Genomic DNA, 27,358 nt, shown 5'->3' with positions numbered 1-27,358 from the left:
GATATATGTATGGATAGGTCTGATGCCAATGAACATTTTGAGTGCTTGAAAATAAAAAATATATTCAGAAATGATCACCCCAGAAGCAGTGCCCAACATGGGGCAAATTTTGCGTGTTTTTTTTTTTTCTCAAAAACTGTCAGCAAAACAGGTTTTAAAACAAATAATTTGGTTGCTGTGACTTAATGACTCGTTCTATGGTTTAAGTAAATACCACTCCCATTTTTAAGTGTAGCAAGAAAAAGAAATGTCTTCACAACTATTATATTATTTTATAACATCTCAAAAGACACATCTTTGTATGTTATCACATTTTTATTTCAAGGTAATCTGACTTTATTTCACAATATTGGTAAGTGTCAATATTAAATTTAATATACCTGACTGAAAAAAGAACATTTAGTTACTTGTAACAATTAGTAAGCAGTAACAAGTTATTGCATAGTGTTAGTAATGATGTCCCTGTTAATGCATCACCTGCTCGGCTGCTCCAGCAAAAAGGGAGGAGGAATACTTTGCAGGGCCACATATAAAAGCTGACCTTTTCTCTGTTGCCTGCTCCGTTTCTGAGTGGGGTTCAACTTCAGGCAGAGAAATGGGGAAAGGGTTCTTTATCAGTAAAGGCGTTGGGGTAGTTTGTATTATTCTTGGAGCTGGGGCTGTCGCCACTATAATAGCATTGAGTGTTGTTTATTCCCAGGAAAAGGCAAAAAATGGGAGTCAGGTCTCCCCAACAGCTGGAGCAACGACAACCAAGCCCCTTGCCACCACAACTGCACCGTCCAACAATGCTTGGGACAAATATCGACTGCCCAAGAGCCTGGTACCAGAACATTATCAGGTCACACTGTGGCCTCGGCTAACTCCAGATCCAAAGACTGGACTCTACATTTTTACAGGTAAAGTGGTTTCAATTTTAGACCAATCTAACTTGTATCACCAAAAAACTGTTCAGTGTTGTTACTCTCATGATCAAAATAAGACCAACACAAAGTGATGGAAATTGATAAATAATTATGTCTTTTATTTGATCATGAACGGTATTTATTTAAAATAAAATCCCTATTTTTTTAAGAATTTGTTTGACAAAAACATCTCTAATTGTTCACACCCTTTCCCAATATAACCATGTCCAATTTCCCTAATATGAAGTTGATAAGTTGATTAGAATTACTCGCCTATAAGATCTTGCAAATACACATTTTCAAAATATCAAAAATTGCAATGATATATAGTGTTGTCTTGTTTGCAGATTACTCTATTTATAAAAAATGTGGAGGCCCCAATGTAAATTATAACTCATCATCACTTTCACAAAAGCATTTCCTGCTTGTACTTTGTCATAGAAGCTTCTGGTTTAGATAAAGACAATTTGACACACTTTCTGTTATTACATGTGTTTTTATATATTTGTATATATTATTCTCATCATATCACACTCAATGTCATTCTAGGTGAATCCAGTGTAGAGTTTGTGTGTGCTGAGGAGACAAGTCTGATTCTAATCCACTCCAATAAACTGAACTACAGCAAGTATGACAATAACCAATTGGCAATGCTCAAGGCTGTGGAGAGTGGAATCAAAGCTCCCTCAATAGAATCCTCCTGGGTCAAAACAGAAACTCAATATCTGGTCATAACACTGGACAATAAACTGATGAAGGACCAGCGGTACATTCTTCACACAAATTTTACCGGAGAGCTGGCTGATGACCTTGGAGGCTTCTACAGAAGCGAATACAAGGAAAATGGAGTGACAAAGTATGTGGACTTGTTTCTATTTATGTTTGTAAAATATAGTGAAAAAAATGGATATCCCTTTGTTAAGCGTTCACGTGTGCAAGACAATCATTTGCTTATCTGTTTTCTTATCGGTATGATTCTTTATTGCTCTTAACACGTTTCATTGTTTTTTGAGTATTTTATGAATTGTTTTATGAGTATTTTATGCAGTGATTGCATTTATTACTGTTTAGGGTTGTTGCAACAACTCAGATGCAGCCAACAGATGCCAGGAAGGCCTTCCCTTGTTTTGATGAGCCGGCTATGAAAGCCATTTTTGACATCACTCTGATACATGACAAAGGAACTGTGGCACTCTCAAATGGCGAACCAAAAGGTTTCATCCAGATTATTGTCATGTTTATTTCTTATTTTGATGTTCATTTGTTATAATCCATCATATTCCATTCTGCAGAAACAAGCAATATTGTCATTGGTGGAAAGAATCTACAGAAGACAGTGTTTGAACCAACTCTGAAAATGTCCACCTATCTTTTGGCATTTATTGTCAGTGATTTTGGCAGTATCTCCAACATCAGTGATGATGTCACGGTAATGTATTCAATCCAGCAATACCAACAGTTGTGTTATTACTATGTTTATGGCTGAGTTTACCAAAGTATAATGTTCGTAATAAATTTTTATAGCATGTAACAAAACCAAGTATTCATAAGAAAATAGCCATGGAACCTCTTAAAACAGAATACAATAATCCATTCCAGGATGGGTTTTTTTTTACCTTCAATGGGAAACAGAGAGAAAACACATAAAGGGTAATAATCTATTTTTAAGGGTCGAAAGGTTGATAATTAACATCTATAAAAGTAATAGTTTAGCATTCTTAAGTGAACAAGCACATGAGACAACATTAACGTTAAAAATAGTGCATAGTCAATGCTGACTCATCTGTCTTTTGTAATATAAATTTAAAGAAAACGTCAATCTCTTGCACAGAATGAATTCTTTATCAGATGAGTGATAACGATCTGTCGTCTCATGTGACACGCACTCTCCCATTCCACTGATAAAATGTTAGAAAGGCAGAATCTTCTCAGTAGTTAGTATTATTACAGTTGGGATCGAGACTAGTCAAGTCAAGTCAAGTCAAGTCAAGTCAAGTCAAGTCAAGTCAAGTCAAGTCAAGTCAAGTCAAGTCAAGTCAAGTTTATTTGTATAGCTCGAAATCACAAGCAGTCTCAAAGGGCTTCACATAGACAAAAATTGACAATTATTCTCAAAGCATCCCCTGACTACCACAAGCCTGGGCAACCCACGGCTCCCAAGTCTCAAGCGATTCTTTACTCGGTTTCATGTGGCTCTTAAAGCCCTTTCACTTTCCACACTAAGCTTAGTTAGCCACGAGCATGACAGAGATCCAGTAAAACTTAAAATAAAAAACTGTACACTACCCTCTTTTCACATCATTAAGTTTTATTCGCATTTAAAGAAAACAGATGCACTCTAAATCATCTTCATTTGAGGAAATCAATTTTTCACTTCATGAGTTGTGTTTTATTTATGCATTAACTTCTGTTGTGTTTTGTTTTGTTGATTTAGATCCGGATCTTTGCCCGCAAATCTGCTATTGATGCTGGTCAAGGAGCGTATGCTCTTGAAAAAACTGGACTAATTCTGAAGTTTTTTGAGACTTATTACAATTCCACGTACCCCCTGCCCAAGTCAGGTATGTCAAATGCTTCTACTTTAAATTGAATTTTCATCTTGGGGCTCATGATGTTACCGCTTTGTATTTATGCAAAGGTGAGGGCCAATTGGAGCAGTTATAACAAACATTTGTGATCAGAATGAGCTTCAAAATAATGAAAATTAAACCATATATTATAAAATAAGTCTGCATTTATGTCAAGTCACCATCAAGGCCAGTGTGGTTTTGATAATATTATCGATAACTTTTCATAAACTCCTTTGTTGCACTCTAGTCTCGTTTATCATAGTAGGTGAGAGATGCCGGACTTTTATTAGCTCACAGTAAATATTTTATTTCTTTGCGGTTGTCTTTTATGTCTCGTTTGGGAACTGCATTGTACCTGGTCGTAAATGATCAATGTTTAACTGAAAAAGCAGTCATTCGAAGGTTTTCTTTTACAAATATACTGTTGTTTACTCTTACTGAATACAGATCAGATAGCCCTGCCAGACTTTAATGCTGGAGCCATGGAGAACTGGGGTCTAATCACCTACAGAGAGACAGCTCTCCTCTACGATAAGGACTTCTCCTCCAATGGCAACAAGGAGAGGATCGCTTCCATCATCAGTCATGAACTGGCTCATATGGTTCGTTCAGATAATGGTTAACAGCACATCCTTTTCTGTAAGGTCGAAAAGCCCAGAGTGTGGGAGATTCAAATGTGAGAAGTTAGGCGAAGCCAATTATAAATAAAATGTAGAACAATCTGTAATTAGGAGAGGAAATTTAATTCAGAGTCTGTATGACATGCTACATATAGTATGTAAGGTGACATCTTCTCAGGTTTGCCTCAATAGCTCCATTTGTTTGTTCTCTTTAGTGGTTTGGGAATCTGGTCACCCTGAGGTGGTGGAATGACTTGTGGCTAAATGAAGGTTTTGCCTCATTTGTTGAATACCTTGGAGCAGATAGAGCTGAACCTGATTGGAATGTGGTAAGGATTGCTTTCCAACTCGGTCTCTTGAATTTCACGTTAAATGATGATGATGATGATCAAGCACTCTGATTATTTTGAATATTCCTTTCAACAGAAAGATCTTATTGTGCTGAGTGATATGCACAGGGTGTTTGCCATTGACGCTTTGGCCTCCTCTCACCCTTTGTCATCGAAAGAAGAAGATATCCAGAAGCCAGCACAAATCAGTGAGCTGTTTGATGCCATTTCATATAGCAAGGTAACCTAGTCCATCAGACTTTTCACACATACATGTGAATTTTCAAAATCTCTATAACTGAAAAAAAACCCTGCAATATTTTGGTAAGTAATCAGCAGAGTTACACCTTTTTCCTTCATTTGTAGGGAGCGTCTGTACTGAGGATGTTGTCAGATTTCCTGTCTGAAGATGTCTTCTTAAAGGGCCTCAGGGTAAGGAGTGCTTGCACCAATATTTACCACATGAATTAAAATATATTCACATGATGCTTTGAATAATTTTCACTTGATGGTTTGCTAATACACACTCATGTTCTCGATTATTTGCCGGTCGCGATTCGTCGGATCACATGTAATAAAATCATTTTATTACCGCTCGAATTTATTTAGGCATGTACAAATTAAAAATTAAGACAATTACGATGATATTACGTTCACCTTTTATTAAACTTTACAGCTTGTACCAGCATTTCCTGATGTTTTTGTTTTTGCAGTATTTATCCACAGTTACCATTTTTATTCATGTCCCTTTAGACCTACCTGGATGAATTTGCATTTGGAAATGCGGTTTATACAGATCTGTGGAAACATCTGCAAAAGGCAAGTGTTTTTTTTATGTATCAAATACATGAATAGAAAAACTATACATTTAGGAGCCTATATCTTCAAACAGTGGCACATCTCTTTTAGCCGCTGTGTTGAAGTTTTTAAGCTTACTGTAAAATAGTTGTTTTGCCAAGTTGATGCTCAATGGGTGTAGATTTGTGCATCCCAAACTTTATGACAAGGCTATAATTTGCATTAGAAAAATTGATACTAAGGTTAATTTCACTTTCTGCCGTGTAATGGGAGAAGATTGAATTGTTCTGCCTGTCATTGAACTGGCACACATAGATGAACAAAGATCCATCCTTGGCTGCTTCTGTTCCAGTGGGTGCCAACAGCAGTGTGTGGTCACTGTGATGGGTCAAATGCAGCGGTCAAAGGTCGTGTAAATATGCAAGTCAATTGAACAATGAAGAAAACTAATATGTCTCTGCAGGCTGTTGACAGTGATGGTGCTGGTGATCTTCCCGAAAGTGTTCATAACATCATGAACACATGGGTGCTGCAGATGGGCTTTCCCGTGGTTACAATCAATACAACAAATGGAGTTATTACACAGAAACATTTTCTCCTGGATCCCGACTCCAAAGTTACTGCACCGTCTCCTTTCAAGTAATTATGTTCAGTTGTAATATTTTTGAAAATTAGACCGTCCAAATACAGGCAAATTACTTTGCGAAGCATTTTCAAAAATCAATTAATAAACAAACCTACAAACTATATTTCAGAAATAGAAAATCAATTAAGTGCATATGATTACTGGTGTAATTAACTGCAAAGAAAGGCATAAAATGAATTTTTGTAGTGGTCCAACAAATTTGTACCATCTGTCTTTTGCAGTTATGAATGGATTGTACCCATCAGGTGGATGAAGACTGGAGTCGCCCAAGATCAATTATGGTTAACTCATGGAACAGGTAAATAGCATAAGTAGTTTTAAGCTAATTTTTATCTATTTATTTTTATTTTTATTTTTATTTTTCAGCATTAGGCTTGAAAATGCAAAATTATACTAAGATGATCACTTCATCATGTCATCATAGCCCTTATAATTTCTCCTGCATTTGAATACTACTGGTAGGGTAAAAACAAAGTCGTAATAGATCTTCACATCCATTATACAATTTAAAAATTATAGTAAATTCATCAATACAAGAATATGTTGTTACCAAAATAGTAGACGCTATGGGCTCTCTTTTTGTAGACATGCACATAATGAAAAAAAAAAAAACTGGGCGTTCTGACAGATCAAGGTTGGTTTTTTTTTTTTTTATACTGCCCAGCACACCTGACAGTACACAGACTTAGGACAAGCTTGGAGTAGGTTGAAGTTGCAGCGCAAGTGCTGTAACGTTTAATCGATTCGATGAGGTCCATGGATACGTGTGATGGAAAGCATGCATCCAACCTTTTAAGTAATCATTGTAAAGATCTATTAATTGAAAGTATCATTATTATCATCGGGTCCCCTTCACATTGGTGATCACAGTGACCATCTTCCATCCCTTGAGGTCTGCTTCCACTTCCTTATAAAGAGTTTTTACACGCTTCACACGGACTCAGCTGAGTGTATTTCTGCACCTCTCATGCGTTTAATTTAAAGGGAATGAGGGGAACTGCTTCAAATGGCTGGGAAACGTTAAATGTTAAATTTTTCTCTCCAGATACGAAAACGTCAATGAAGTTATCAGGCTCTGAGTGGCTCCTGGGCAATCTCAATGTGATGGGTTACTACAGAGTTAACTATGACCAAGGCAACTGGAACAAACTTCTGGATGTCCTGAAAACCACTCACGCAGTAAGACCGTTTGTGACATCACACTTCTCTACAGTTTTTCGATTAATTTTAGTCAAGTGATAACACTTGTTCTGTTGTCTCAAGACTATACCGGTGGTCAACAGAGCTCAGTTAGTGGATGATGCTTTCAACTTGGCAAGGTAAACACTGACTCACTGACTCACTGACTCACTGACTCACTGACTCACTCACTCACTCACTCACTCACTCACTCACTCACTCACTCACTCACTCACTCACTCACTCACTCACTCACTCACTCACTCACTCACTCACTCACTCACTCACTCACTCACTCACTCACTCACTCACTCACTCACTCCAGCCACAGGGTTAAAAATCGGACCGACCCAGGAAGTTTGCTCAATTTGACTATATTGACTATATTAATGCTGATACACAGTATAAAAAAAAAAAAAAACTCTACTGTAATGTTATACTTATTTTCACAATGCTTTAAACTCCACAAGGGCAAAGATCATCCCCACTGTGCTGGCTCTTGAAACCACAAAGTATCTGGATAAGGAGAGGGAATACATGCCATGGGAGTCGGCCCTGAACAACCTGGACTTCTTCTACCTCATGTTTGATCGTAGTGAGGTTTATGGTCCCATGCAGGTGGGGTTTCTTCCTTTCATAAGATATACAACAAATACACTCCATTGATCCAATAACTAAAACATGACTTTTAATCAAATAATCCCTGGTTAGCTGCCTCTGAATAAATATTTTGGAAATAAACAGTGTGGAAAAAGTTTGGCAGGGCCAATGAAGGCGTGTATAGAGTTTGATAATGAAGTCATTCACTGGCCCACAAACAAGCACACCCTATGATTTCACATACTGGAATGTTCTTCTTAACAAAAAAATAATGGTAAATATTCCCACAAACACTTTGGCAGCAGCTTCATTAAAGAAACCAGATGTTGCAGAATGTGTCGTGTATACTGTATGCGGTGTGCTATATCTTAATATGATCTCTTCCATGTTCCTCAACTAATTCAAGCTCATTCTTGTTTGTTTCAGGATTATTTAAAGAAGCAGGTCATCCAACTGTTTAACTACTTCAAGACCATCACTGAAAATTGGACAACAGTACCAAATGGACACATGGACCAGTGAGTATAGATTGAAATACAGGTTTGGCAGATGTTGAGCCTTCAACACTTCCAATACCAATATATTCTTCAGCCCTTCTTCCTAACTTTGGATTGCCTTTCAGGTACAATCAGGTGAATGCCATCAGTTTGGCCTGCAGGACGGGCCATCAAGAATGCCAAGACCTGACCAAAGCATGGTTCAAGCAATGGATGGATGGGGGAAAAAACCCGTACGTGAATAGCAAGATGTGTCCATTTAGTTTTTCTGATTTGCTATCATTGCTGTTTCTGATTTGACACTATCTCTGTCCAGAATCAACCCCAACCTACGTTCCACTGTATACTGCAATGCCATCGCAGCAGGTGGTGCTAAAGAGTGGGACTTTGCTTGGTCGGAATTTCAAAACGCTACCATTGCATCTGAAGCTGAAAAACTCCGTGCTGCTTTGGCTTGTACAAAGCAGCCTTGGCTGCTCAACAGGTACGTTCAGTCTACACTACTATTATACAGTCCAGCATGCTTTTACTTGAACAACACAGATTTATTTGGTGGGGTCTCCTCAGGTACTTGGAGTCCACGCTGAATTCCACCTTGATCCGAAAGCAGGATGCCACCTCCACCATTGTCTACATTGCCAACAATGTGGTTGGTCAATCTCTTGCTTGGGACTTTGTCAGGGCTCGTTGGTCATACATTTTTACCCAGTGAGTATAAAGTCGAGCTTTTTAATTCCTTGTTTTGACAAATGATGTCTGCTCATCATTCGTGTTCACAACGTGACTGTTTCAAATTGCTGAAGTTAACTTTACGGCCCTGTGTAAAAGCTTGACATTGTTGTAGCCGCTAAATTTTATGATATGTCAAGGAACTTATTTACCTGACAAGCTTAAAGCAATTAAATGGTCTCGACTCATGTCACATAAAAATAGAATGGCAGCTTTATAGCCCAGATCATTGTGAGCCTGGTTGTAATCCAACCTCTGCTGTGCTGACTGTTGCTCTCTGGGCAAGTGCAGCTTGTTCAAGTTAAGAATCAATCCGATACTTTAAACTCACCTTTTGATCGTTTGTTTGAAGGGTTCAATGTGTATTTTCAGCATTAAATTCATATTATGTTCAAGAACCTTGAACATAATATGGCTAAGTGTTTATTTTTCAAATCTTTGTATTTTATCAATAGGTTTCATTTACAATGCGTTATCTTTGATTTTTTTTTCTTAGTGTTATTGCTTGGTTTTACCGCCTCTTATATAGGCTCATGAGTTGTGCAGTGTCCATTCATTGAATTCAGTTACAGTATGTGAAAAAAAACGTTCCTTCCACAAATGCACAACTAAAAAATGTTGACCTCCAAACTTAAAAAAAAAAACAGAAAAGATTAAAGACTGAAAGCACCAAATAGAGTTTCAAAAATGAATCATAGGGTTTCACAAAAAAAAGATGCAATGCTACATTTATTTAATTTATATATATTTAATGTATAGTTAACATTGCTGGTTGATTACTCAGACATACTAAAAGACAAAAACTACACAATCACTTTGTCTGTTTTATTGAAAACAATATTACCCTATTGTTAAGCATATTTTCTTTTTTTTTAAATTATATTTGTTATAGTTTTCTGCTTAAATTATATTTAACATATGCCTGTCCAGACCAATTTCTTTGTACCATTACTATTACTGTTTTATTGTTACTGTTTGTAAAGATGTAACAATATAACTAAGTCAATTCTTGTCTTCTTTCACTTACAGATATGGAGGTGGATCTTTTTCCTTTTCCAACCTCATTAACGGAGTCACCAAACGATTTTCCAGTGATTTTGAGCTTCAACAGGTTAGATTGTTTTTAGCTAATCTAACAGGTTGGAACAATCATTTTACCAGCTGTCAGACATCATTCCTTACGGCACACATTTAGCCAGCACATGATTTCTTTCTGTCAATCCTGCAATTATGTAGACTAGTTTGGGTCACCGCCAAACATGGTAAAACAACTTAATATTTAGATACCGTGATGATAATAATGACATCTGTTACTGTCAAGCACATATTCACTTGCCGTCAGTGTTTGTGGCAAACAAGCACTTCTGTAAATTAAATTCTTATTCTGCTCAACATAACTTCATAAGTGTTAGCATAATTTCTAATAATAATGTCTGTTTTCTTTATCATTGTAGCTAAAGCAGTTCAAAGCAGATAATGCCGAGGTCGGTTTTGGCTCTGGGACCCTGGCAGTGGATCAGTCCATTGAGAGAACCATCGCCAACATGAAGTGGATAGCAGAGAACAAGGAAAGTGTCTTAAAGTGGTTCCAAGATGCAGCAAAATCTTAATGATGCCTTCACTTTCCATCAACTATAACATCTATTGTTAAACAAAGTATCTTTTGAAGCTGTTGATACTTTCATCTTGACAGAGTAGGCACAACTATTGGGTATTTTCTGCCCTTGAAAATACTACAACCTCAATTTAAGATTTTTGTTGGAGTCAAAAGTAAGATTCCTATTGTAAATAAATAATTTAATGTTTTCATTTACAAGGACAACTTTGCAATTCAATTTTCTTTTAATTATTCATAACAGGATCACTCTATTACATGAATTGAAAGAATAAAACCTAACTTAAAAACTATATACTGTACTTTCTGGAATGTTTTGTCAGTCAAGCATAAAATGAGAAACAATTTTGAGACATGTAATTCCATTATTTATTTTTATTGCATGTATCATATATACTCAAGCTTTGTTTTGTAAAATTTAATTCCATCAGCTTTCTCCAATAAATATGTCTCTATTTACTCATTTTGTCATTCATTTCGCTGAATACTACACAATTAATTTATGTCAAACAAACAAAATAAACTATTTTGGTGTGTATTTGTGAGATATATGTAATTATACAGAACTTTCAAGGTACTAAAATCAATACTCGCAGCATTGTTTATTTCAAACTCATTTCCGATGGGGATAAGTAAAGACTGAGCTGTAATCACTGTGACAGAGGCAACACATCTTCACATTTTATGAGGCCGTGGGAACATGCCATGGACATTGTTAAAAAAACATTGTAAACCACTCTTATTGCTCCCTCGAGTCAATGGTTATCGGCTGTTTATTTCACTCCTCCGTCCAAATACGTCATCCATTCCCTTGCAAACAGTGAGAGGACTGAGCACGGGAGCATAACTGTAGTGATGACTTTCATTTGATTTTTGTCATTTTGGATCTGAAGCCCTGCCAAGTAAGTGTGCTTTGGATATATTAGCCTTTTATTTTAATTGTGACTTATTCTGTGTGAACATTCTGTGTCTTGTTTATCAGGTGATGGAGAAAAGACGTCGTCGGGTCAGCAAGTTTTGTATTCTGTGTGTCCTTTTAACCTTTGTCTCACTAGCAACCATTATCACTCTGTGGACTATTGCCCTGACAGGAGGAGATGAAGGTGATCATGTTGTTGCTCCTTGGGACAGGTATGATTGTTAGCCTCAGGAGATGTTTAACAGTTTAGTGATGTTCATAAGAGATCTTTTTTTCATTCTTTTCATGTAGATTGAGTTGCTTGGTTAGTCAAGTCACCACTTTGCTTTGATATGATAATTGTTTTAGGATTAAATAACAAGCATTGTTTGACAGTAAATTTGCAAGAGAAGATTCCGTCAATTCCATTCCAACTGCATTCATTCAACACACTGGAAAAACATTTTTCCAGTATACTTAAATCTCACAAAGGTTATTCGAGCAACAGAACCATTCAATGAATTTCGAATTCATTTATCTTCCATCTATCCTTCCTCTTCAACTGACCCAACAGATTATGCGCTGGACTTGATGCCAGTTAATCAATCATCATTTATCTTATTATATCTCAGGTTAAACTTCCTCTTACGACTGGGGTTAACATTGTCATGACTGCTTAGCTACTCTCTCTCTCTCTCTCTCTCTCTCTCTCTCTCTCTCTCTCTCTCTCTCTCTCTCTCTCTCTCTCTCTCTCTCTCTCTCTCTCTCTCTCTCTCTCTCTATTATCACAGACGCTGTGATTTACCGAAGTCAAATTCCTTGTTTGGCACGCTCAAACATGGCGAATAAAAAACTCTTGAATCTCTCTCTCTCTCTCTCTCTCTCTCTCTCTCTCTCTCTCTCTCTCTCTCTCTCTCTCTCTCTCTCTCTCTCTCTCTAGATTATTATTTAATTTTTATTTGCTGGTTTTTGCTCACGTGAATGTCTTGTTAAATATCTACTTACATGACTATGCAGCTCCACTTTTATGATTAGATAGGAGCCGTGGGTTTTGATCCTCTCGGCATAATGATTTCATTCCTCATTACGATTTATGTGTTGTTGTTATTTAATGAGAAAGGCTAATTTTACTTGAGCTGGGCCCACAGTAAATGTTTTGTCTCCTCAGGTATCGTCTGCCCACTTCTCTGATCCCTCTTTCATACAACATTACCTTGTGGCCTCGTTTAAGCCCTGACCCCGACTCTGGTCTCTTTATTTTCACTGGTGAGTCGTAGTATTGGATAGTTGTCAAGAGGAATACATTACTGAAATGTTGCTATTCTGTAGAACCAGCAAGTCCAGTGGCATGAAAAATGTTATTAGGTACACTTGAAAAGAGTGGAGAGGGGTCCACCTCATGTATTTCGACATAAATACTTGCATTAGTTTGCTTATGCGTATACTTAAAGCAAGGTTCCAATTCTAAAACCACATTTAAGTAAATGCCCTCACTTGGGATCGAACCAAGATCTTACTCAACAAGAACCTGTGTCACTAACCAGTCAGCTGTTTCGACATGACAGGTTACACTCGAATGCACTGTTTTGTACTAGTGATGTGCATCACAGGCCAATAGGGGAAAAGCTTAAGTCAAAGTGAAAAGTGCCACACCCACCCTCACCCCCACCTCCTGATTGGCTGTTTGAGTTGTGACATCACTTGGACACTCCATTAGGTACACTGCCATTTTCAAGTGTACCTAATAACAAGCCACTTTATTAGGGAAATACACGAGGTGAATCTTGGAAAACATGTTGGAATGCGGCCCCGAGGACTAGAGCTTGACACTTGTGACCTTTGACCATGATATTTCCCTAATAAAGTGGCCTGTTATTAGGTACACTTGAAAATGGCGGTGCACCTAATGGAATGTCCGTTTGATTCCCTCGTTAAGCGCACCTGCGTGAAAAGTTTTAGCCACTTCAGAACGTGAAAGGAGCTAAAAGTTTTCCCGCAGGTGCGCTTAACGAGGGAATCACACGGACACTGCATTAGGTACACCGCCATTTTCAAGTGTACCTAATAACAGGCCATTTTATTATTAAAACATGCTGGAATGCGGCTCCGAGGACTGGAATTTGACACCTGTGACATTTGACCATGATGTATCCCTAATAAAGTGGCCTGTTATTAGGTACACTTGAAAAGAGTGCAGAGGGGTCCACCTCATGTATTTCAACATAAATACTTGCATTAGTTCGCTTATGCGTATACTTAAAGCGGGGTCCCAATTCCAAAAGCACATTCAAGTAAATGCCCTCACTTGGGCTTGAACCAAGTTCTTACCAAGCAAGAGCCCATGTCACTAACCAGTCAGCTGTTTTGACATGACAGGCTGCACTTGTATGCACTGTTTTGTACTAGTGATGTACATCACAGGCCAATCGGGAAATAGCTTAAGTGAAAGTGAAAAGTGCCACACCCACCCTCACCCCCACCTCCTGATTGGCTGTTTGAGCTGTGACGTCACTTGGACACTCCATTAGGTACACTGCCATTTTCAAGTGTACCTAATAACAGGCCACTTTATTAGGGAAATACACGAGGCGAATTTTGGAAAACATGTTGTAATGCGGCCCCGAGGACTAGAGCTTGACACTTGTGACCTTTGACCATGATATTTCCCTAATAAAGTGGCCTGTTATTAGGTACACTTGAAAATGGCGGTGTACCTAATGGAGTGTCCGTTTGATTCCCTCGTTAAGCGCACCTGCGTGAAAAGTTTTAGCCACTTCAGAACGTGAAAGAAGCTAAAACTTTTCCCGCAGGTGCGCTTAACGAGGGAATCACACGGACACTGCATTAGGTACACCGCCATTTTCAAGTGTACTTAATAACAGGCCACTTTATTATTAAAACATGCTGGAATGCGGCCCCGAGGACTGGAGTTTGACACCTGTGACATTTGACCATGATATTTCCTTAATAAAGTGGCCTGTTATTAGGTACACTTGAAAAGAGTGCAGAGGGGTCCACCTCATGTATTTCGACATAAATACTTGCATTAGTTCGCTTATGTGTATACTTAAAGCGAGGTTCCAATTCTAAAAGTACATTCAAGTACATGCTCTCACTTGGGATCGAACCAAGATCTTACTCCACAAGTGCCTGTGTCACTAACCAGTCAGCTGTTTCGACTTGACAGGTTACATTCGGATGCACTGCTTTGTACTAGTGATTTGCATAACAGGCCAATAGGGAAAAAGCTTAAGTGAAAGTGCCACACCCGCCCTCACCCCCACCTCCTGATTGGCTGTTTGAGCTGTGACGTCACTTGGACACACTGTTAGGTACACCGCCAAGTGTTCAATCGCATTACCGACACCTACTGGTTGAAGTCAAATCTGAAGGATTGAGACGTCTTCGGCTCCTCCATAGTCCCTTCTGAGAAAGATGCTAGCTCCAACAGTGTCAATATATACTAAAACATGCGATGTCTTTTCCCATCAGGCACATCTACTGTGGAGTTTGAGTGTGCAATAGAAACCGATCTGGTCCTGATCCACTCAAACAAACTCAACTATACTGTGCTGGAGAACAAACACATTGCCCGGCTTCATGCTTCAGGTGTATTCACACATCAACACATACTGATGAAGGGGGATTATGTCATGTGGGTTCCTTGACATCATTGGTGTGCTTCATGTGTTCTACTCTGTGTTGTTACAGCTCTCAGACTTTAAGATGCAATGTTTAATGATTGTTTATATGGAGTTCATATGAAGTTAAAAAAACGCTTATACTATATCCATCAAACACTATTACCCTGTGAAGTGTTAGGGGGTTAGGCTTTGGAAAATATCAACCCATTAAGAACAATATGTCCAAGTGAGCACTTTGGCAACATTACAGATCTGGAGCACTCATAAGGAAGGGCAGTGGTCTGTATGGGGGTCGAACCCACGACCTTAGCGTTATTAGCACCACGCTCTAACCAACTGAGCTAACAGGCCGCAGTTTTGGTTGCATCTGGTCAACAAATGTCCCCAAAAGTCCTGCCTTTTAAAAAAATTAAGTCCTGCTGAAGATAAAACCATATACAATGTGTGACACCTCAGTGATGGAAAATATCAACCCATTAAGAACAACATGTCCAAGTGAGGACTTTGGCAACATTACAGATCTGGAGCACTCATAAGGAAGGACAGTGGCCCGTATGGGGGTCGAACCCATGACCTTGGCGTTATTAGCACCACGCTCTGACCAACTGAGCTAACAGGCCACAGTTTAGTCTGCATCTGGTCAACAAATGTCCCCAAAAGTCCTGCCTTTTAAAATTAGGTCCTGCTGAAGATAAAACCATATACAATGTGGGACACCTCAGTGATAGAAAATATCAACCCATTAAGAACAACATGTCCAAGTGAGGACTTTGGCAACATTACAGATCTGGAGCACTCATAAGGAAGAGCAGTGGCCCATATGGGGGTCGAACCCATGACCTTGGCGTTATTAGCACCACGCTCTGACCAACTGAGCTAACAGGCCACAATTTAGTCTCCATCTGGTCAACAAATGTCCCCAAAAGTCCTGCCTTTTAAAATTAGGTCCTGCTGAAGATAAAACTATATACAATGTGTGACACCTCAGTGATAGAAAATATCAACCCATTAAGAACAACATGTCCAAGTGAGGACTTTGGCAACATTACAGATCTGGAGCACTCATAAGGAAGAGCAGTGGCCCATATGGGGGTCGAACCCATGACCTTGGCGTTATTAGCACCACGCTCTGACCAACTGAGCTAACAGGCCACAATTTAGTCTCCATCTGGTCAACAAATGTCCCCAAAAGTCCTGCCTTTTAAAATTAGGTCCTGCTGAAGATAAAACTATATACAATGTGTGACACCTCAGTGATAGAAAATATCAACCCATTAAGAACAACATGTCCAAGTGAGGACTTTGGCAACATTACAGATCTGGAGCACTCATAAGGAAGAGCAGTGGCCCATATGGGGGTCGAACCCATGACCTTGGCGTTATTAGCACCACGCTCTGACCAACTGAGCTAACAGGCCACAATTTAGTCTCCATCTGGTCAACAAATGTCCCCAAAAGTCCTGCCTTTTAAAATTAGGTCCTGCTGAAGATAAAACTATATACAATGTGTGACACCTCAGTGATAGAAAATATCAACCCATTAAGAACAACATGTCCAAGTGAGGACTTTGGCAACATTACAGATCTGGAGCACTCATAAGGAAGAGCAGTGGCCCATATGGGGGTCGAACCCATGACCTTGGCGTTATTAGCACCACGCTCTGACCAACTGAGCTAACAGGCCACAATTTAGTCTCCATCTGGTCAACAAATGTCCCCAAAAGTCCTGCCTTTTAAAATTAGATCCTGCTGAAGATAAAACTATATACAATGTGTGACACCTCAGTGATAGAAAATATCAACCCATTAAGAACAACATGTCCAAGTGAGGACTTTGGCAACATTACAGATCTGGAGCACTCATAAGGAAGAGCAGTGGCCCATATGGGGGTCGAACCCATGACCTTGGCGTTATTAGCACCACGCTCTAACCAACTGAGCTAACAGGCCACTGTTTGGTGTGCATCTGGTCAACAAATGTCCCCAAAAGTCCTGCCTTTTAAATTTACATCGTGCTGAAGAAGAAACCATATACAATGTATGACACCTCAGTGATAGAAAATATCAACCCATTAAGAACAACATGTCCAAGTGAGGACTTTGGCAACATTACAGATCTGGAGCACTCATAAGGAAGAGCAGTGGCCCATATGGGGGTCGAACCCATGACCTTTGCGTTATTAGCACCACGCTCTGACCAACTGAGCTAACAGGCCACAGTTTAGTCTGCATCTGGTAAACAAATGTCCGCAAAAGTCCTGCCTTTTAAAAATCGGTTCTGCTGAAGATAAAACCATATCCAATGTATGACACCTCAGTGATAGAAAATATCAACCCATTAAGAACATGTCCAAGTGAGGACATTGGCAACATTACAGATCTGGAGCACTCATAAGGAAGGACAGTGGCCCATATGGGGGTCGAACCCATGACCTTGGCGTTATTAGCACCATGCTCTAACCATCTGAGCTAACAGGCCACAGCTTGGTGTGCATCTGGTCAACAAATGTCCCCCAAAGTCCTGCCTTGGTTTAAAGATTGGAACATTTTAACGAGAGGAGTGATGAGGGATTTCCTTTTGGTCTGCTGAAGATAAAACCATGTACCAAGTGATGAGAGCTCAATGAACGACAACCTCAACCCATTAAGAAAAATACGTCCAAGTGAGGACTTTGGCAACATTACAGATCTGGAGCACACATAAGTAACAACTGTGGTCTGTATGGGGGTCGAACCCATGACCTTGGCGTTATTAGCAGCACGCTCTAACCAACTGAGCTAACAGGCCATATGTTAGTCTGCATCTGGTCAACAAATGTCCCAAAAAGTCCTGCCTTGCGTTTAAAAATTAACATTTCAATGAGTGGAGTGACGAGGGATTTCCTTTGGGCCTGCTGAAGATAAAACCATATACAATGTATGACACCTCAGTGATGGAAAATATCAACCCATTAAGAACAACATGTCCGAGTGAGGACTTTGGCAACATTACAGATCTGGAGCACTCATAAGGAAGGGCAGTGGCCTGTATGGGGGTCGAACCCACGACCTTAGCGTTATTAGCACCACGCTCTAACCAACTGAGCTAACAGGCCGCAGTTTTGGTTGCATCTGGTCAACAAATGTCCCCAAAAGTCCTGCCTTTTAAAAAAATTAAGTCCTGCTGAAGATAAAACCATATACAATCTATGACACCTCAGTGATGGAAAATATCAACCCATTAAGAACAACATGTCCAAGTGAGGACTTTGGCAACATTACAGATCTGGAGCACTCATAAGGAAGGACAGTGGCCCGTATGGGGGTCGAACCCATGACCTTGGCGTTATTAGCACCACGCTCTGACCAACTGAGCTAACAGGCCACAGTTTAGTCTGCATCTGGTCAACAAATGTCCCCAAAAGTCCTGCCTTTCAAAATTAGGTCCTGCTGAAGATAAAACCATATACAATGTGTGACACCTCAGTGATAGAAAATATCAACCCATTAAGAACAACATGTCCAAGTGAGGACTTTGGCAACATTACAGATCTGGAGCACTCATAAGGAAGAGCAGTGGCCCATATGGGGGTCGAACCCATGACCTTGGCGTTATTAGCACCACGCTCTGACCAACTGAGCTAACAGGCCACAGTTCAGTCTGCATCTGGTCAACAAATGTCCCCAAAAGTCCTGCCTTTTAAATTTAGGTCCTGCTGAAGATAAAACCATATACAATGTATGACACCTCAGTGATAGAAAATATCAACCCATTAAGAACAACATGTCCAAGTGAGGACTTTGGCAACATTACAGATCTGGAGCACTCATAAGGAAGAGCAGTGGCCCATATGGGGGTCGAACCCATGACCTTGGCGTTATTAGCACCACGCTCTGACCATCTGAGCTAACAGGCCACAATTTAGTCTGCATCTGGTTAACAAATGTCCTCAAATGTCCCGCCTTGGTTTAGTCAAACATTTTAATGAGAAGAGTGACGAGGGATTTCCTTTGAGTCTGCTGAAGATGAAACCATATACAATGTATGACACCCCAGTGATGGAAAATATCAACCCACCAAGAACAGCATGCTCAGCGAGAACTTTTGCAGTACAAGCAGCACACATAAGCAAAGACAGTGGCCCATATGGGGGTCGAACCCATGACCTCGGCGTTATTAGCACCATGCTCTAACCAACTGAGCTAACAGGCCACAATGAAGGGAATGTTTGGTCAACAAATGTCAGCAAAACTCCTGCCCTGGGTGTAATTTTAATGAGTGGTGGGTTAGGGTTAGTTTTTTTTAAGCATTTTCTTTTGGGTTAGGGTTTGGCTTAGGGTTTTTTAAGACATTTCCTTTTAGTCTGCTGAAGGTAAAACCATATACCAAGCGCAGAGACCTCAGTGAAGGACAACCAATATGAATGCTGGTCGACAAATGTCCCAGAAACTTCTACCTTGGTTATAAAACTTGTAAGTTTCAATGAAAAGTGGTGAAGTATTTTGTTTAAGTCCATTCAAGTCAAAACCATATAATACAAACTTTACTGAAGGACACTGCTGAGATTGTCTAAATAAGTTTGTCTAGATATGTGCAATGTGATTTGACGACTATTTCAGTGCATGGTTCAAATAAATGGTAGCGAGCATATCTCACTTGTTTGTATTTTTATGCAGGCAATGGTTACGTTCCAAGTATTAGATCCACCTGGTTGCAGCCAAAGACACAGTACATGGTGGTTCAGCTAAATGATATTTTAACCAAAGACGAGACATACCTTCTGCACACTGAGTTCACTGGAGAGCTGGCTGATGACTTAGCTGGCCTATACAGAAGTGAATATGTGGAGGATGGAGCCAGAAGGTATATTCTACTGCATATTTCTGTGCAGTATTTTAAGATTTGTTTTGAGTGAGGTAAAGTCAGGTGCTCAGATTGATTATGACTCATTCACAGGATTATTGCTAGCTCTCAGATGCATCCGACTCACGCAAGAAAAACCTTTCCTTGTTTCGATGAACCAGCTATGAAAGCTGTTTTCAACATAACTCTCATCCACCCACCCCAAACTGTTGCCTTGTCCAATGGCAATGAAACAGGTCAGCATTTATTCATATTGTATATAGGCTCTCTGCCTCTTTTGCTTTACACGTGAATTAATTATTTGATTGATCCTTTGTGTTCATTTTAGAGGCTGTTAACACCACTATTGACGGCATAGCTGTGACGAGGACCAGATTTGAGCCAACTAAGAAAATGTCAACATATCTATTGGCTATTGTCATCTCAGACTACACACACGTCAATTCTGTGCAGGATGACATCTTGGTAACTCATATTAAGAATATATCTATATATTTTTTGACATCACATTTGTGAAAAATATTTTCTGAAAATTAAGTATTGAGTTTAGGTAAACATGAATACAGTAACTATTTTGCTGTCTCCAATTACTGTCAACCCACATGCTATTAAAAGGTGAATACATATATTTATATAAATACTTGTGTTATTTTAATTTCTTTTCTTAATTTAGATTAAAGAAAAAGTCATGTGTGGACTAAAACATGGGTGTGTTTTCAGTTACGTGTCTGGGCCCGGAGGAAGTCCATGGAGCAAGGACAAGGAAACTATGCGCTCAATGTGACGGGACCCGTTTTGGAATTCCTTCAATTCTATTACAACATCTCCTATCCTTTGAGGAAGTTGGGTTAGATTAGGAGAAAAATACAATTTTCCCCTTAAACTTACACTTTTATTTTATAAATAAGAATTATTCTGGAGTTCTTCATATTGTTCACCTACATGTTTTTGATGCCTCCAAAGACCGTCCAATCAATACTTTCTCTGCTGCTTTATCTCATAGATCAAATCGCTCTGCCAGACTTCTATTATGGGGCGATGGAGAATTGGGGTTTGGTGACATACAGAGAAACCAAACTGCTATACAGCCCTTTGACCTCCTCCGGTCAAAATAAACAGAGCACAGCCACCATCATTGCCCATGAACTGGCACACATGGTTTGCTGATGATCACATTCTCACACTTAAAATGAGTCCTTCAAGTTGACTGAATCAGTAAAGTTGTGTGATTTGATTCTCTGATGCAGTGGTTTGGTAACCTGGTGACCCTGAGGTGGTGGAATGAGGTGTGGCTCAATGAGGGCTTTGCTTCGTATGTCTCTTATCTAGCAGCTGACTATTATGAGCCAACATGGGGCTTGGTGAGGACCTTATTTCAATCTTTCTATTTTTGTATTTGCAGCTTGTTTTCTTGCTAATGCACAGTAATAATTGTTTGACTTCATTCAAAAACCACTGCAGATATTGGGCAATTTTGACAAACAGATTTTTACATTTTTCACGATAGTTGTTCAAGTCGTTAGTTGTGTGTTGTCGCTAATGTTACTGTTTGGAATGGTATGATGTGCTTGTACATTTTTTTTTCCCTTTCCTACATAAATCTCTATTGTGAACACCAGAAACTGATTATATATCTCTGTTTCTTTGTTCTAGAAGGATCAGATAATTCTGAAAGAAACCCACAGAGCGTTTGCAGTTGATGCCTTGACCTCCTCTCACCCTTTGTCTTCGAAAGAAGACAGTATTCTACTGCCTGAGCACATCAGTCAGCAGTTTGACACCATCTCATACAGCAAGGTTTAACACACACACACACACATGCATGTGCACGTACTGTAGGAAAAAGCTGCAAAGCTCCTATAGATAAAGCCAAACAGTGACAGGGTTTTTCCTCTCTGAATCTGGATTTACCACCTCTGATATTTTCCAAGATTAAATGAAAAAGTTCCAATACATTGTTGCAAGTTTCAAAACACAACTTTCTGTTCCCTAGGGTGCAGCAGTCTTGAGAATGTTGTCTAGTTTCCTGTCAGAGCCCGTCTTCGTCCAAGGACTCAATGTATGTATCGTTCTTAGAATTGATATAGAACAATTAGCAATGTTGTCCAGAACCCATAAATGATGTAATTTCCAGACTATAAGACGCTGCTTTTTCCACAGGCTATTTTATACTATATAATAGTGCGGTGCTGCTTATCTATGGATTTATCATGATTTTTATGATAATGTAAAATGCTTTGTTTTGGTTATACAGGAAATAGAAATGAGCACATTTCATTTAAAACAATTGCGGCTTATAGTTTGGTGTGATTTATATATCAACAAAACAGGATTTCCCCCTAATTTTTGCTGGTGCGATTTATATTCAGGTGCAGATTATAGTCCGGAAATTACGGTAATTGCAAATCTAATGTAGCATAATGTGCTTGTCTTTCTTCTCCAGAAATACTTGAGCCACTTTGCCTACAGTAACACAATAGGAAATGACCTATGGCACAATTTGCAAATGGTAAGGAGTTTGGTTTAGTTTTATTTTACTTATTGCAGAGCCTATAAAGAGCCAAATATTTTACTGAATGTTTTTCTTCATCGCTATTGGTATTGATTTAAGTTCAACATTAAGTTCAAATCCCAGCTAATGCAAGCTTCCGTTAAAATATGATATGGTCAAAATGCACAAGTGATCATATGATCAATAGTGTGAAATGCATGGAAAACAACACACACACTTATTAAATACCATATCAAACATAAAACTGCAAGTTGTTCATGTAATTTTATATTTGGTTTTGTAAAGCACCTGTAACTATATCATATGACAAGGGGAAAAATATTTACTGTAAATGTAGTGCGGTTTAATGGAATCTTCAAAAAAAAACCATAATATGCTTAGATAATTCCAATGTGACAAGTGGTGCAACTGAGTACCATGAATACGTCAGACAAAAATGGGGCAAGCCTCGTCAGAAATCTGAAAATTGTGTAATCTTTGTCAACAGGCGGTGAAAGCCAACGATATATATCTTCCTCGTCAAGTTCATGACATCATGAATCGGTGGATACTCCAGATGGGCTTCCCTGTCGTTACCATTGATACTTCCACAGGACAAGTATCTCAGAAGCACTTCTTGCTGGACGCTCAGACCAACAGATCATTGCAATCACCATATAAGTATGTACTTCACTCTTTTTAAAATTAATAAATAAATAAATAAATAAATAAATAAATAAATAAAAGAAACTGTATAAATAGATTGGACTAAATATAAAAATATATATGCTTTACAATTTGCTTTTATTATAAATTTTACAGCTATGAGTGGCTAATTCCTATTCAATGGATGAAGTCTGGTGAGGTCCAAAGAGATACCTGGTGGCTGTTGAAGAAAACAGGTATGGAACAAATATCTCTCTGTAGATGCTCAAGTTGATAGTCTGACCTACACTGAAGGGCAAATCTTACTAAAACGATTTTTAACATCAGTCCAGAAACTATTTATTTTATTTTTTTTTATCATGCACTTTGCTCCTTTTAGCTGTAAACATGAAGATGAAGAGTGACGGCTTGTGGATTCTTGCTAATATCAACGTCACAGGTTATTATCGGGTAAATTATGATCTAGGAAACTGGGAAAGACTTTTTTCTCAGCTTATCAACGATCATCAGGTACAGTATACTGATATCAACTCTAATTACTTTGTGGTTCTGTCTTCTTTGTGGAATAAATATATACGCTAATATGTTGTGTGTGAACATTTAAATCTCTTGTGCAGGTTATACCACTAACAAACAGAGCCCAACTTGTGGATGATGCCTTTAATCTGGCCAGGTAGAGAACTCAAGTGTGTCTGTAATATTTTTGCTCCGTTCCCAATCATTTACAGGAAATTTGTTAAAATCTACTACAACATTAACTAAATTGTTAGCAAATTCCATCGATTTTTTTTCTTCTATTCCTTCGACCAATTAAATTCAAGGATAACATTGACTATTTCCCAGCAAAACAAAACAGAAAAAAATGAAAACAAAAGTACCTCTGAATAGTGAAAAAACTGGGAAGAAGATTCATTCATTATAACCAAGTTATAAATTCGATAACCCATCGATATTTTTGTTCCCTTTGCAGAGCTGGTCTCGTCTCTGCCTCACTTGCTCTGAGAACCACATCTTATTTATATGCTGAGACTGAGTACATTCCCTGGCAGACTGCTTTGAATAACTTTCACTATTATTACCTTATGTTGGACCAAACTGAAGTCTACCACCCTATGCAGGTACGTAAAGAGTCACTTTTCGACCCATTGTCATGTTTGTTCTACTGTGTAGTTTTGGAAAGTAACATTTACAGTCTGGACTTCACTCATCTCTTTGAAACACTTCCAGGAGTACATGAAGAAGTTAGTCACGCCTCTCTACCTGTATTTCAAAAACATGACGTCAGATTGGATCCAGATTCCTCAGAGACACACAGACCAGTGAGTATATCAGGTTGTCCACACCTGGCCACTTACAAATATGGGGAAAATATACTTACAAGAACAACACAAAGGAGTCCATGGTAATGGGTATTACCTGTTTAATCCTCCACATGACTTCCACTAGTGCAGTGGTTCTTAACCTGGGTTCCAACCATAGGGGTTTGGTGAGTCGGTCTCAAGGGTTCGGCAGAGCCTCCACTGCGAAGGTCCAAACACACTTGATTTATCGTGTAAATTCGTGATGACATATCTAAACTGGCTCGCAAAGGCCAAAACAGAAGTCACACTAATTTGCAGGTATGTACTTTGTTGTGAGTTCATGCATTGTGTTGGTTTTGTTCTCTGAAGAAGGTGATGCTCATACACGGCTCATTTTGCGCACCAGTCAAAAACATCTATGTCTTGAATTTGAAAAAAACTATTTTATTTTTCACTAAAGAGGGGTTCAGTGAATGCGCGTATGAAACTGGTGAGGTTCGGTACGTCCAACTAGGTCAAGAACCACTGCACTAGTGATAGGTCCATACTGCGTTGAGGTTTCAGACCATGTATGAAGTTTGACATTTGTTGGTTGTTGTGGAAAATTGTAGCTTATTTGCTGATATGATGTCATCAAGGTAGACAAAGTTTTTACCTGTTCAGGAGCTTTAATGATATATTAATAATCCAATAATTGATTTGTAGTCATGGTAGCATTTTGATGAGAAGACAACACCGGATGAGTTTTCAAAACTAACTTTAAGAAGTATTGCACTCCTACCACCTTCAGTCAGGGAGGATGAACATAGTGTAGTCAAAGGTATACAGAACAAATGGACCAATTGCACACCAAGCTGATGGCCATGTTGTTTCTCCCTGCAGGTACAATCAGGTGAATGCCATCCAAATGGCCTGTCAGACTGGAATAACACAGTGCCAAAAATTGACCAGCACTTGGTTCGAACAATGGATGCAAAACCCTCAACATAACTCGTGTGTTCTTCATAATATATTTTATACTCCACACAGTCTTTAATGTTGTTGAACAAATACAAAATGCAACCCTCATTGTATTTCTCTGACAGGATCCAGCCACACCTGAGAGATGCAGTATACTGCAGTGCCATAGCATCTGGGGACGAGGCGGAGTGGGAGTTTGGCTGGGCCCAGTTTAAGAATGCATCTGTAGCCAGTGAGGCAAATAAACTCATGTCCGCCCTAGCGTGTAGCAGCAACACACAATTGCTGGAAAGGTAAGTACATTTTATTCAATCGTGCTTTGAAGACTGATTTTAATAGCTGTTGTCGGGTTTCACAGGTATCTCTCGTACACATTAATGCCAGATATGATTCGAAAGCAGGATGCCGCTACAGTCATTGGGGCTGTGGCCAGCAACAGACTGGGTCAGGAATTAGCGTGGAACTTTGTGAGACTTCAATGGGACTTCATGTTTAATGAGTAAGTCTTGCACAGTCATGGATAATAGTGCTTCATGGATGTGTACTTTTAATTGAATTTGAACTTAATCTGTGTTTTGTCGTCTGGTTATCTCCTGCTTTTTGGTTTAACATAACATTTGATTTTCCTCTGTAGTGATTTCTTTTTTGCTTGTGACCTATGGCTTCAATTGAGAAATTGAATTACAGTGATACCTTCATTTATGAATGCCAGTAAAGAGTCGATTTTGGTCAATTTTGTGTGTGTGCATTTATGTGCTTTATGTTTCTGGCCAAAATTGGAAACACAAACTTGCTTCTGTTATGGCACTACAAACTAAAAGGAGAGTTGCTGATGAACTTTAACAGAGAAAGAGTCAAAGTAGTAGAGGAAAATAGAGTTGAAGCTGTTCCTGTGTTCTTCTTTCCAGATATGGTGGTGGCTCCTTCAATTTTGCCTCAATCATTGATGACGTCACAGCAAGGTTTTCCACACCTGTCCACTTACAACAGGTCAGTCAATGTAAAAAAATCATTATGTATTTTAGTCCTGCATCTGTCTGAACTATTTCTCACATTTTCTCTGGTAGCTGGAGGATTTTGTGACTGAACACCATGCCACAGGCTTTGGTTCAGCAACTATGGCAGTGGAGCAAGCAGTGGAGAGGACCAGAGCAAATATCAAATGGCTAGAGCAGAACAAACAGGAGATCCTCCACTGGTTCACCAGCCAGAGAGACCAGTGAAGATTTTGATGATTTTGTGTCTCGACAAGATTTGATGCAAACGTAATACTTAACATTATGTCACTATGGAAATCACCTGACTAATGGCCCAATGTTTTCTATACACACACAAAAATAAAGTAGCAGAGCATGTGTGTGTCTGTGTGTGTGATCAGCAATGCATTTATACATAACACTTACCCGTTAAGATTTTGTGACTTTTTAACTAAGACAAATTCACTGGTCATTGAAAACCACATTTATGTTGATGTTAAAGGCAGGGGAAGAGTGTGACCACAAATACTTTTTACAGGAGAATGTCACTATTTTACAATTACTGCACCCGGGCCAAAACTTTGTTCTGCTTGGGGAGAGAAGCTATGCTCATGCTAGAATTTATACTTACAAAATTGTGGTTTTTAGTAAGAATTTAGTATTACAAACCAATGTAGACCTACAGTCGATATAAAAAGTCTTCACCTCTGCTTACATGTCTTTTTTTCACCATTATTCTGACCAATGACTTGTAAAACTTAATTAGAAAAAACAACGAGCACATGCCTGTTCATGGTCTTGCCACCACCATGCTCGCGGGAGTTTTCAAGGTGGTCTTATGAGGGTTGTCCTTGAAAGGCACACAATTTTTGTGGGGTAGCCAGATGGACCCTGGCTGGTTTTAGCAAATGGTCGGGCTCTGTCAGACCATCTGCTTATGCAGGCGTTATGCAGGGCTCCTTCTGGTGAATGCAATTGTCAGTGCTCATGAGGCAGAAGTAATTCAGGAGTTTCTGAGTGATGAAGGCATATGATGCTATTGATTGGCCTCTCCTTGAAGCAAGCATCGTTGCTTCCACTGTCTCCGATG

General features: G+C 39.1%; 3 protein-coding genes and 15 non-coding genes across 18 annotated transcripts in view; 3 read left to right on the top strand and 15 right to left on the bottom strand.

Annotated features, from left to right (window-relative positions):
* ckap5 (cytoskeleton associated protein 5) overlaps positions 1-27,358 on the top strand; it is a 94,505-nt gene that overhangs the window by 51,128 nt on the left and 16,019 nt on the right. The window lies entirely within an intron of this gene.
* Positions 548-10,947, top strand: LOC125970827 (aminopeptidase N-like). The gene is made up of 21 exons (XM_049723490.2): positions 548-899; positions 1,455-1,761; positions 1,977-2,119; positions 2,198-2,334; positions 3,340-3,466; positions 3,923-4,077; positions 4,311-4,424; positions 4,522-4,665; positions 4,791-4,856; positions 5,178-5,243; positions 5,686-5,861; positions 6,090-6,166; positions 6,914-7,047; positions 7,132-7,187; positions 7,518-7,665; positions 8,074-8,165; positions 8,270-8,377; positions 8,461-8,628; positions 8,712-8,852; positions 9,903-9,984; positions 10,328-10,947. Exons 1-21 carry the CDS (start codon positions 596-598, stop codon positions 10,481-10,483), a joined length of 2,901 nt encoding a protein of 966 aa, XP_049579447.1. The 5' UTR covers positions 548-595; the 3' UTR covers positions 10,484-10,947.
* LOC125970476 (aminopeptidase N-like) lies at positions 11,254-26,646 on the top strand. Its single transcript, XM_049722796.2, has 24 exons — positions 11,254-11,390; positions 11,471-11,619; positions 12,555-12,652; positions 14,879-14,995; positions 19,687-19,873; positions 19,967-20,109; positions 20,202-20,338; positions 20,594-20,720; positions 20,877-21,031; positions 21,121-21,234; positions 21,527-21,670; positions 21,867-21,932; positions 22,317-22,382; positions 22,873-23,045; positions 23,187-23,266; positions 23,410-23,540; positions 23,648-23,703; positions 24,001-24,148; positions 24,258-24,349; positions 25,214-25,324; positions 25,417-25,584; positions 25,650-25,790; positions 26,200-26,281; positions 26,359-26,646. The coding sequence occupies exons 2-24, from the start codon at positions 11,474-11,476 to the stop codon at positions 26,512-26,514; spliced, it is 2,838 nt and encodes a 945-aa protein (XP_049578753.1). The 5' UTR covers positions 11,254-11,390; positions 11,471-11,473; the 3' UTR covers positions 26,515-26,646.
* Positions 15,308-15,381, bottom strand: trnai-aau (transfer RNA isoleucine (anticodon AAU)). The gene has a single exon. It is a non-coding gene; the product is annotated as a tRNA-Ile (tRNA).
* trnai-aau (transfer RNA isoleucine (anticodon AAU)) lies at positions 15,577-15,650 on the bottom strand. The gene has a single exon. It is a non-coding gene; the product is annotated as a tRNA-Ile (tRNA).
* Positions 15,843-15,916, bottom strand: trnai-aau (transfer RNA isoleucine (anticodon AAU)). Its single transcript has one exon. It is a non-coding gene; the product is annotated as a tRNA-Ile (tRNA).
* trnai-aau (transfer RNA isoleucine (anticodon AAU)) lies at positions 16,109-16,182 on the bottom strand. Its single transcript has one exon. It is a non-coding gene; the product is annotated as a tRNA-Ile (tRNA).
* trnai-aau (transfer RNA isoleucine (anticodon AAU)) lies at positions 16,375-16,448 on the bottom strand. The gene has a single exon. It is a non-coding gene; the product is annotated as a tRNA-Ile (tRNA).
* trnai-aau (transfer RNA isoleucine (anticodon AAU)) lies at positions 16,641-16,714 on the bottom strand. Its single transcript has one exon. It is a non-coding gene; the product is annotated as a tRNA-Ile (tRNA).
* trnai-aau (transfer RNA isoleucine (anticodon AAU)) lies at positions 16,907-16,980 on the bottom strand. Its single transcript has one exon. It is a non-coding gene; the product is annotated as a tRNA-Ile (tRNA).
* trnai-aau (transfer RNA isoleucine (anticodon AAU)) lies at positions 17,173-17,246 on the bottom strand. The gene has a single exon. It is a non-coding gene; the product is annotated as a tRNA-Ile (tRNA).
* trnai-aau (transfer RNA isoleucine (anticodon AAU)) lies at positions 17,436-17,509 on the bottom strand. Its single transcript has one exon. It is a non-coding gene; the product is annotated as a tRNA-Ile (tRNA).
* trnai-aau (transfer RNA isoleucine (anticodon AAU)) lies at positions 17,745-17,818 on the bottom strand. Its single transcript has one exon. It is a non-coding gene; the product is annotated as a tRNA-Ile (tRNA).
* On the bottom strand, positions 18,052-18,125 carry trnai-aau (transfer RNA isoleucine (anticodon AAU)). The gene has a single exon. It is a non-coding gene; the product is annotated as a tRNA-Ile (tRNA).
* Positions 18,321-18,394, bottom strand: trnai-aau (transfer RNA isoleucine (anticodon AAU)). The gene has a single exon. It is a non-coding gene; the product is annotated as a tRNA-Ile (tRNA).
* Positions 18,587-18,660, bottom strand: trnai-aau (transfer RNA isoleucine (anticodon AAU)). Its single transcript has one exon. It is a non-coding gene; the product is annotated as a tRNA-Ile (tRNA).
* trnai-aau (transfer RNA isoleucine (anticodon AAU)) lies at positions 18,853-18,926 on the bottom strand. The gene has a single exon. It is a non-coding gene; the product is annotated as a tRNA-Ile (tRNA).
* On the bottom strand, positions 19,149-19,222 carry trnai-aau (transfer RNA isoleucine (anticodon AAU)). Its single transcript has one exon. It is a non-coding gene; the product is annotated as a tRNA-Ile (tRNA).

The sequence above is a fragment of the Syngnathus scovelli genome, chromosome 6, assembly GCF_024217435.2.
Source record: "Syngnathus scovelli strain Florida chromosome 6, RoL_Ssco_1.2, whole genome shotgun sequence".
Lineage (NCBI taxonomy): Eukaryota > Metazoa > Chordata > Actinopteri > Syngnathiformes > Syngnathidae > Syngnathus > Syngnathus scovelli.
This window is presented reverse-complemented; position numbering and strand designations above follow the sequence as displayed.

Excerpts from the sequence above, each read along its gene's own strand:
- LOC125970827 (XM_049723490.2), top strand. The coding sequence starts at position 596 with ATGGGGAAAGGGTTCTTTATCAGTAAAGGCGTTGGGGTAGTTTGTATT. Across the intron at positions 7,048-7,131 it reads TCCTGAAAACCACTCACGCA|ACTATACCGGTGGTCAACAG; the intron begins GTAAGACCGTTT and ends TGTTGTCTCAAG. Across the intron at positions 7,666-8,073 it reads AGGTTTATGGTCCCATGCAG|GATTATTTAAAGAAGCAGGT; the intron begins GTGGGGTTTCTT and ends TGTTTGTTTCAG.
- LOC125970476 (XM_049722796.2), top strand. The coding sequence starts at position 11,474 with ATGGAGAAAAGACGTCGTCGGGTCAGCAAGTTTTGTATTCTGTGTGTC. Across the intron at positions 12,653-14,878 it reads TGGTCTCTTTATTTTCACTG|GCACATCTACTGTGGAGTTT; the intron begins GTGAGTCGTAGT and ends TTTTCCCATCAG. Across the intron at positions 24,350-25,213 it reads CCTCAGAGACACACAGACCA|GTACAATCAGGTGAATGCCA; the intron begins GTGAGTATATCA and ends TTCTCCCTGCAG.